This window comes from Mesoplodon densirostris, chromosome 4, assembly GCF_025265405.1.
Source record: "Mesoplodon densirostris isolate mMesDen1 chromosome 4, mMesDen1 primary haplotype, whole genome shotgun sequence".
Taxonomy (NCBI): domain Eukaryota; kingdom Metazoa; phylum Chordata; class Mammalia; order Artiodactyla; family Ziphiidae; genus Mesoplodon; species Mesoplodon densirostris.
This window is the reverse complement of record NC_082664.1, coordinates 161,164,589-161,174,783: the sequence shown is the minus strand read 5'-3', so window position 1 is coordinate 161,174,783 and position 10,195 is coordinate 161,164,589. Positions and strand designations below refer to the sequence as shown.

The window sequence follows — 10,195 nt, the reverse complement described above, 5'->3', positions numbered from 1 at the left end:
TTAAGCTCCAAGCTCCATGCCTTGACATCGCCACCCATCACAGGTCGGGAGCCCGAGTGGCAGCTCCAGGCCCCCGATCCAATTAAGACAGTAAAGTCCTCTCTTCTCCTGGTTACAAGCAGAGGATTGAGCCTCAGAACCTGCTCCACCAGTGAACCAGATCTGCATTCCCAATTTAATTGTTCTCAGGCCCTCTCACCTCTCCAGAGAGGCTGTAAACCTCTTAAGGGAAGGGTTGACTCCACTTATAGTTGGATTAGATGCTCACTTGCTTGGTATAATTTGGGGGAAGCTGAGAGAGGGCTGTTTCTCACCAGATATATCCTACTACTCACCAGCTAGAGTCTCTGAAATTCCATTCCAAAACACTGTCACATGGGTAAAATGCTGTCCTGGAAATGCCCTCATTTATACCTAATTAAGAAGGGCAGACTCACAGGGTCTCCATCATTGCCTTACACTCCACCATCACAGAAAGGGCCTAAGGAGCATGAAGGTGGAAAAAGGGCTCCGTCCCTGCCCTGCTCACAGGAAGCCATCTCGTCCACCTGTCTCAATACAGGCATCGTAAAGTGAAAAACTCACTCCCACCGCGCCTTGCAGTCCAAGAAACCCAAGTCACTCTGTGAGATTAGGGGCCGTGTCTAAGACTGCCCTGGGCTCGGGTAAAGAATTTCTTCATTCCCTTCTTTCTTTCATCAATACCCGGGTATCAGAGTGCGCAGCAGCCAGTGAGAGCAAATGCAGTCGATTAAGGCCTGATGCCGATAAAGACAAGATCAGAGACACCAGCTTCACATAGCACGGCTAACCCTGGAAAGGGAGCGGACAGGACCCTTCCCCCGCCCAATCCGTATCCTTCTCCGGGGGGGAAAGACGGCTACTATTTTTTTTATTTTTTATTTTTGCGGTACGCAGGCCTCTCACTGTTGTGGCCTCTCCCGTTGCGGAGCACAGGCTCCGGACGCGCAGGCTCACCAGCCATGGCTCACAGGCCCAGCCGCTCCGCGGCATGTGGGATCTTCCCAGACCGGGGCACGAACCCGTGTCCCCTGCATCGGCAGGCAGACTCTCAACCACTGCGCCACCAGGGAAGCCCGGCTACTATTTTTTGACAAAAGAGGAGCAGGAGGCGTGATGATGAAAACAAGGCGTTGGAGTGAAACAAGGAAGGGGCCATGAGCCAAGGAAGGCAGGAGGCCTCTTGAAGCTCAAAAAGGCAAGAGAAACAGATCCTCCCCTAGAGCCACCAACAAGGAGCCCACCCCGTGACCCCGTGACCCCGTGATCCTGTAACTTAAGCCGGTGAAACTGACTTCAGACTTCTGACCTCCGGAAGTGAGTCGTAAACCAGCAAGCCTGCGGTAGTTTGTTACAGCAGCAGGAAGAAAATGATACAGATGTCGGCTTCCTAAAGGCACCGGACCTGAGTTTCCCCAAGAATTTGCCTGGGAGACAAAGCTGTGTCGCTGTTGCTGTGGACCGGTTACCAGGCCCTGGAGGAACTTCAAACGCATCCTGTCAGCCTCACACACCCCCAACCCCTTCTCCCCACCCAGAACTCCGTCAGATTGGAGGCCACTGTGTCCAATGAGGGCTTTCAATTTCTCCTCTGAGAAAGGGACCGATCTAGGTTCAAAGCAGTTCATTGCACAGTCGTTTGTGAATCAAACGAACTGTGTTGCTTGTGTCTTACGTGCCCGGCACCGAGCTGAGCACAAGGGGCTGGCTGCCCCGCTAAAGCCCCCATCCGGGGGCCAGCTGTGCACCCAGGGGGTTCCTTCTCAGCAAACCCCCTCACCAGACGGACCTTGGGCATTCCTCAGCCTCTCCACCCTACCTTTTTCTTTTCTTTTCTTTTCTTTTTTACATCTTTATTGGAGTATAATTGCTTTACAATGGTGTGTTAGTTTCTGCTTTGTAACAAAGTGAATCAGTTATATATATACATATGTTCCCATATCTCTTCCCTCTTGCGTCTCCCTCCCTCCCAACCTCCCTATCCCACCCCTCTAGGTGGTCACAAACCACCGAGCTGATCTCCCTGTGCTATGCGGCTGCTTCCCACTAGCTATCTACCTTACGTTTGGTAGTGTATATATGCCCATGCCTCTCTCTCGCTTTGTCACAGTTTACCCTTCCCCCTCCCCATCTCCTCAAGTCCGTTCTCAAGTAGGTCTGTGTCTTTATTCCTGTTTTACCCCTAGGTTCTTCATGACATTTTTTCCCCTTAAATTCCATATATATGTGTTAGCATACGGTCACCCTACCTTTTTCTGTTCCATAAAATGAGGAGGATACTCTTCTCACTGGACATGGCTTTTCCGGGAACCGGGCTTTGGAAGCACTGAGCACCGTGCCTTCCATACAGGGTGTATGCAACACAAAGGCAGCTCTCATTTCTCTGGTTTGATGGGCCCTGGGCCTTGGTGGGGAGCCAATGTGTACTATAGCCTCCAGGCCACGTTCTCACCCTCATTCCTCTCATTGTCCAGTCCACATGTGTCCCGAGGGCCAGACAGAACAAGTGACCAGCCCCCCTGTCCTTCTGGGAGGCCCCCATGGCTCCAGGCCATTGTCAGTGGTCCTCGGGTCTTCAGAAGAGTGAACGCCATGGGTTGACCGCTGAGAAGCTGGGAGTTCTCTGAGGGAGGCCAAGCTTAAGACCACCAGGGAGCCCTGAGAAGTTCCAGGTGAAGGACAGGGGGCTTCATGCACTCACCTCTCAAGTTCACAGAAGACAGGTCCGCTCTGGGCCTGCCGTGGAGAACTCGGCAGGATTTCTGACTCAGTGTCACAGGCTGTCAACGAGGGAGTCCAGGAAGCTTCAGCTCAGTTAGCAGTGACCGTGGACGGGGCTGCGGCCGAGGAGGCTGCTGTGTTCAGAGACGCCTGTTTTACAAGACACCCAGCAGCTGTCCTGTCCAGCTGTTAGAGGCCAGCCCGACAAACGGGGGGAGAAAACCTCCCAATACCAAGAAGGAGAGGGTGGCTGCATTCACCGGGTGGATTTTACTTAACGACCCTTCCCAATTCATAAGATGGAGTTGTAATGACCCTCAAAAAGCACATGCTATACCCAAGCCCCGGCTCCACCAGCCCCATCCATACCTGGGGCCACCAGATTCAAAAAACGATTCCAGACCAACTATTCAAAACACTGGACCACACATGGCCCATTCAACAGCACCCCCCCAAGTCTTGTTTCTTCTGCTTCTTTAAAAAAAAATGGGAAAAAAAGTAAAAGTTAACTTTAAAATCTTGAGGGGTATTTTACAAGTTTGCTTAAGAAGTATTAACTAATTCTATAATCAGAAAAAAAGCAAGCAAACAAACAAAAAACCAAAGAAAAAAAGCAAAACTTTCATTTTCTAGAAATGTCCACTGGCCTCTCCTCCAAAAAAGTTAGACCAGATTGGCTGATGTCTTGGTCGACTACCTGGTAGTCTGGGCATCGAGACGACCCCATCCGGATCCTTCTGCAGGGGGGTCCCCATCAGGTCAGTGCACTGAATTAGGAGCCGGTGCCAGGGGCTGGTTTGCCCCGTGACCACACTGCATCCCTCATTTGCACAAGGCTGGGCCCACAGCTGCTTCCCTAGGAATCAGCAGCTCCCCTCCAGGTATTTGCAGGCCTTGGGACTGCTGCTGGGCCCTGGCAGCATGGCGGAGTGCTTTGTACTGCACGTCTTTTGTTTAGCCTGAGACTGGGTGGGCGGGGGGTGGAGGTGGGGGGGGTGGACAGGGAGGGTGCCCGTTCTCCAAATCCCCACTCCAAACTATGCACACAGACATGACAGGGGATTGTAAAAGTGCACCGCAAACAATGTGTCTAATGTACCAGGATCCCCTGCAAAGAAGGTCAAGGGTGACGGAGAACAGCCCAGAGAAATCAGAATCCAGACAGAGCACCCCAAAAGGAACAGCTTTGAGGGAACACTGATCTATTTCCTCTGCTGATCCCCTTCTCCTGGGAGAGAGAGAGAGCACAAGGAAGAAGAAAGGCTGGACGCTGGCTATCTCCCTAGAATAGGCTATAAGCAATTCAGGCAGACTTTCTTTACACAATGGATGAGTGAAATATGAATCACACTGCCAACATCAGCAGGACAAGCAAGTCCTGTGTATTCCGCTCAAGAGGGGCCTGGACACATTTCGGAAAGAGCAGAGAATCTGCAGGCTGGGACACTAACCCCTGTCCCAGGGTGACAGTCACAAGATACAAGTTAATTTGTGTTTTGCAAGATAATACTAAGGGCAGATGAGAGTGGGACGACCCCAGCCCATCTGGTACCTTATTACAGCCTGCTCAAGATTCTAACCAGGGGTGTGAGGACGTCTTTCCTAATAAAGGATGTTCTCCAAAACAAGTTTAAAAACCCAATGGAATCATGGCATTTTTCTTCTCACGTGGGTCTTAGACAGCATGTCTTCTAATGATGTAAAGAGCCCACCCCCAGAGAAATCAAACAAAAATCCCCAGATAACCCTGTTTGTCAGTGGCACAGCCAGGAATAAAAACCCAAGTTCCCAGACTCCTAAGACAGTGGTGGTCAGACATTTCAGATGATCAGTGAGTTTCTCTGAATTCTGGGGTTTTCCCTTTATTGGGTTTTTGCAAAGAAGTGCAGACAAGTCCCAGTCTGAGGGTGTGTTCACACCAATACGAGCAAGATGGAATAAGTAAAAATGAAAATGTTTTTCAGAAGTTCATTTCATTTGAAAGTGCAGAAAGGGGTTGGTGTATTACTCAGCTGTTTTGGATCATGGTTAAAATTTATGCTCTGTGGATAAAACGATAAAATGCTATGGTTCAAATGTTTTCTTCGCACCTTTTTGTGATTTTTAAATTTTTAATTAAAAAAATTCTTTAATCTCTGCTTAGCTTGGAAATGGAAGGGAATTTCTCTACAGAGGAGTCAGTAATGCCTGCTGTCCAGGAAGGATCACAAAAATGGTTTGAGGATTTGGGGTGGATTTGGGGGTGAGGACAGGGGTATAGTACACAGGAGAACGTGGACTCATAATGCTTCTAAATCTCTGAAAGGTCAGTGGGACAATTCACCATTGTGAGGAACATATCAGATGTGGGAAATGGATGGCATTTTGAGTTTCTGAGTTTGAATTTTGTGAACAGGTGTTTTACTGAATTCGGATCCGACATGCACTACCTGGGGAGAATGTGCTCCTTTCACAGTTTCTAGACTTAGGAAATACTAAAATGATGTCCTGTGATGAGGAGTCAGCTTTAAAAATCATTCTAAATGCTTAAAAAAGGTTTAGAAAATAGACATTGCTCTCAGAAGGCAGGTTCTGAGTGTCCCCACTTGTGTCACACGTTCTGCTTGCATGGAGACCAACCCAGGGGCCCAACCTCGCCACAGTTCACGTCGTTCTTTTCAAAGGGGAATAACCTGTAAATGTCACCAGACTGAGACACTGGAACCTTGGTTTCTCTATTTCCTAATCTGCTTTTTTTTAATTAAAAAAAAAAGTTTTTAAATGGACTTCAACCTAGATCCTCAACAGGTATTTGTTGCATCTATGAAAGAAGTGTTTTCATTCAAAATTTTTACATCATGAACGTCCACTGTTGGATATGAGGAGTTCATAAATGGCAAAACTGTTCAACAACTATGTAGTTTGTTATTTTTCTATTATGTTGGCTTTTAAAATGTTTTAAAGAAATAATCCAAATCTTCACATATATTCCCATGGATGTGCTAAATGCAGCTATTTCAAAAGCGAGGCAGAAGAGATGGAAAATTAATTAGGAGTACAATTTACTCAAGAATATTGGAGCAGCATTTTAGATCTACAATCTTGTTCTGTTTTTCTAGAGGAAACCCTCTCTCCTGTCGCTGCTCTAGTGTGTCTTTTTTCTTTTAAGTGAAGAAGAAAAGAAAGAACTATTGAAGCCATGAAAACATATGATAACATTCGAAAGGAGAAACTGCAGAAGAGTTACATAGTTTTTTAAATCTTTTGCATCATCCTCCCAAAATATCTTAGAATGTAAAATCCATGTACAGAATGATAAAATGACATTTGTCTGAGGCAGGAAGAGGATCAAATGTGCCACTATCGCTATAGCACCTAAAACAAAATGTAGCTGGAGTGTTGAGTTTGGGATTTTGCTACGTGTGCCCCCCACCCCTGCCCGCCCTTCTCCTACCCCCAAGAATGTCAAGAATTTGAACTCCTGTTCTTAAGGTGAAAGGGCATTCACTCAAATCTGTATGAAGGAAAAAAAGTGGCAAATCCTGAAACATTGGCACCCTCCAATAACAGCGCCCAAGTTTAAGATGGCAACAGACGACCACTGCCTTGGGTGTTTCACAAGTAACCGGAAACCACATCCGAATTAGGAGCCAGTCAGATCTTCATTTGCATCTCAGTCATCCTCTACTTCTTTATTTCAACATTGAGCTTTAGGCTTGAAATATTTGCTAAGAAAGCAGAGAGGCGATTAACAGAGATTTTTCAAATGTGTGCCAGCGTTACACATTCTGTCAACAGAGTAAAAGGAAACTATACAGCGTAGGTTACAAAATGGTTATTTCATGTTTCGCAAACATTCCAATCAACCCTTCACTGTGATGTTATTCAACAGTAGAAAAGCAAAACAGACGTGAAGCCCAGCTCCTTTCCATCTTGCAGAGATCCATCAACTGCAAATCCACCCGAGAATCCCAACGAGGAAATCTTCCTGTTTCTCCTGCTAGAAGATCGTCTCCTTGAGGCTAGACAAGGAGGAGGGAACGGCAGCTCAGAGAGGACCACAGAACCTACTCCAGCCTGGGGATGCCTTCCTCTGGGCTGCATCCCATGAGCCCCAAAGGTCCCCAGCTTCCCAGATGAATTGATGTTGACTGTCTGGGGTTTGCCTTATCTCCTAGTGAATAACTGAACAAGTTTGGGCTTTGTTATTTTGTTTTGTTTTGTTTAAACTCCTTTTGCTTCAATTAGCTAGAGCTACCAGATTTTAGAAGAGCTTGGCCACCACGCTTGATTACCATGTTACGTGGTTGTTTTTAAATCTTTTAACTTTATTATCTTTTTATATTATTATTCCAACAGACTGCATGAAAGGCAGTGATCACTAACACAGAACACAACAGGTGCTAACATTCAGCCAGGTTGCTCTCAGAACCCGGGCTGTCGGGCCCGAGTCGCTGACATGCACGCGGGTAGCTCATACACTGCTACCCTCATAGCACAGGCTGCAGGAGAAGTGACAAAGGACAGATGCTCTTGTACCCTTAGAAGCTATTTAATAAATATCATTGAGAAACAAAAAGGAAAAACAAAATCAGCCCTGTGGAGCACAACCGCCTTAGGTCAACTGAACGTCATCTAGTTTATTCAACCAAAAATTGAGAGAGGAGGAAAATATTAAAACGGAAACACACAAAAAAAAGCAGTTCTTAACACTAGCAGGAAATAAATTTGTACAACAATTCAGTCTGTATAATATGATGAAATAAATCTACAACTTCTCTTATTTTGGTGCTTTGAATTATACATACAAACGACAATTACAGGGACTTGTTCACAAAGCATGGAGGCCTAGGAAAGTCTAACTGAACCCTCCATGGCAATCTGGGAGTGTAACGCGTTGCCTGGAGTGATAGAATTTCCTACGCAGAGGCCCACAGCTTTGAACGAATGATTCGCCTACAACATTTTTCTTTTTTTTTCCTTTTTTTTTTTTTTTTTTCCTTTAATGCATCAAACTGTGACCAGGAAAAGGAAACAAAACTGGCAGTTTGTCCATTTGGATATCAGAACTAGTTTCTTCTTAATTTCCACACTTTATTTTCTTCCATCATCTTTAAAATGCATGGCATCCTTCGTGCCTTCCTGACGGAGGCCATAAAGTCTTCTTCTTCCAATGTACAGTCTTTCTTACAATATAAGTTATATGCAATGTTTAGCGATTTTTTTTTTCACAGCACTAGAGAGACCCTGTTCAATAGGGAATATGAGTCTGAATGGCTTATTCACAAATGGTATCCAGATTCAGGGAGTGAGAACACAGACACCACAGTGGGCTCCTCTGTCCAAGTGGCAAACATCATGTTGCTTTCTGCCTGCAAAAACATATAGATCCATCGGGTTTCGGTTTCATGATACTGCTCCTGCGAAAATGCACGTCGAAGGGGCTGGAGGGACTCTCGCCTGGAGATCTTTGAGCATCGAGCAGGGACCCTAACCCATGGCGGTGACCATACTGGAAGGGTGGTGAGGTCCGAAGGAGAGGCTGGAGGGCGGGTGCATCGGCGTGGGTGTGGTCAGCATGTGGCTGGAGTGGCTGAAGGGTGAGATGTGACTGAGGGAAGACATGTGTCTGGAGAGGGCGGCGGGGTTGAACGAGCTGCTCTTGGGGAAGTCCTCCAGCGTGTCGTGCACCTTTTTGCACTTTTTGGATTTGCTAGACATTTTTCGGTTTCTGGTCTGGATGCCTTCCTTCTTCATAGTCAGGGGTCTGTTAATCTAAACAGAGATCAATTTTTTTTTTTTTTTTACTTTATTCGGCTGGCTCTGAAATAGTGCAGACGTTCACACCCCAACCCGGGTTCCCCTGACTGCCCCAGATCAGGGATCTGCTTTCAGGGGGCCCCTTCCTCCCCACCTTCCTGCCTCCTTCCCAGGGACCCAGAGTCCTGCAGGCTAGGGTTCTGCGGTGGGGGTCTGTCAGCCTCTATCAATTTCAGAAACCAAGAGGCCATAGGCAAGGTGTTCCAAGCAGGGCTTATTCATTACATTCATCTGCACCAATCATCGGAGGGGAAAGTTTGCCTCAGGGAACTTTGTCTCCAAGGACCATATTCTAGAGACCCACCCAAGATGGCTGTATTTCTCTGCTAACTAAAATATAATAATAACTTGTCTTCTTCCATTAGAATGACCTTAGACTATTTCATGAGCATGGAGCCAAGGGAGGGCTTTTCAAGGGGGAAATAATAGCTTGTCTACTGGTCCAAAATCTGTGTTAGGACTGGGCAAGTACTGCAAGGCAATCGATCTTAAGTGTTTGTCTCTGCCTTGAGAAGCTAGGACTGCTTCCCTCTTCAAAGTCATGCCTGGTTGTCTCTCTTCTGACGAACTTCTCTAAACGAGAGGTGCTGTAAAATCTTCCCCTGAAATGTGTAAGTTCTGGGGTCATAATTTAACACAAAGTGTCTTTCCAAAACCTAAGCTCTCGCCCACGCCACAGCAACTGTGATGATTGAAAGTTGCAATTTCTACCTGGTCCTGACTATCCACTTCTTACTAGACAGACAGCAAAACAACCAATCCACAAGAATTTAATATCCACTTACGGGGTACAAAGCCCTGTGCTAGCCTGAAAGCACTCTCCTCCTAAAAATCAAAGACCAGGCCTGAAGTTGAGTAAAGAGACAGAGGCAAGCACTAGTCTTCTGTCTCCAGGGCAGCAGACCATCGCTCTCTTTCTGATAAGCCTCATGTGTTTTGTTTGGAATACACATTTGTTTTAGGGGGGTGGGGAGAAGAATCAAGAGAGGGGACTTCAAAGCAAACTGAGATCATTCCCCGCAAGGAGTCAGAATCAGATTGACCTCAATAGCGGCCATCTGCCCCGTAGAGCAAACCCACCACACATCTGGCCATGTTTCTGGGGAAATGGGCAAAGGGACTCAAAGAGGGAAGGTCAGGGTCTCAGTCACTCCTGACTCCTTGGGGAACAAACAACTCCTTCCTCCAGGGTCCTCAAGGGTGGAGGAAGAGAAGATTTCACGGCTCTAGGATCTGCCTGTTTGCTCCAAAAGCTAGAAAGGGATAGTTAAGGAAGAAAGAATCAAGCAGCCAAGAAGGCCAGGCTCCGACAACGCTACTGGTAGCGGCAAACCCACAGCTTCCTGGGCCTGAGCTGGTCACCTGGAGAGGGGTACAGAACCACTCCGTGGGACGGACACCTGCCTTCCCCCTTGTGCAGGAAGGCCACGTGAGTGGCGACAGAGGACCTAAAAGGTCGTTGCCCAAAGAACATCTCAGGGCTCCTTCCTCAAAGTCATAATCAAGATAAAGACGCAGCCTACAGAGGCGATAGGAATCTACTGTCTCATCGAATCTCCCCCAAGATACTGCCTAGACACACGGCTCTTTACGCTGATATCTAGATATACAGAGCCAGGTATCTAAATATAATATCTAGTTACACAGATAGCCA

At 46.9% G+C, this 10,195-nt stretch overlaps 1 protein-coding gene across 3 annotated transcripts in view; it reads right to left on the bottom strand.

The window, feature by feature from the left end:
• Positions 1–6,432: 6,432 nt before the first annotated feature.
• The window catches only part of GATA3 (GATA binding protein 3), a 29,140-nt gene continuing 25,377 nt past the window's right edge, over positions 6,433–10,195 (bottom strand). For all 3 annotated transcript variants that reach the window (XM_060097596.1, XM_060097597.1, XM_060097595.1), the window contains exon 6: positions 6,433–8,496. In XM_060097596.1, the coding sequence (XP_059953579.1) occupies positions 8,212–8,496 (285 nt within the window). In that variant the 3' untranslated portion in view covers positions 6,433–8,211. The remainder of the gene's footprint in view (positions 8,497–10,195) is intronic.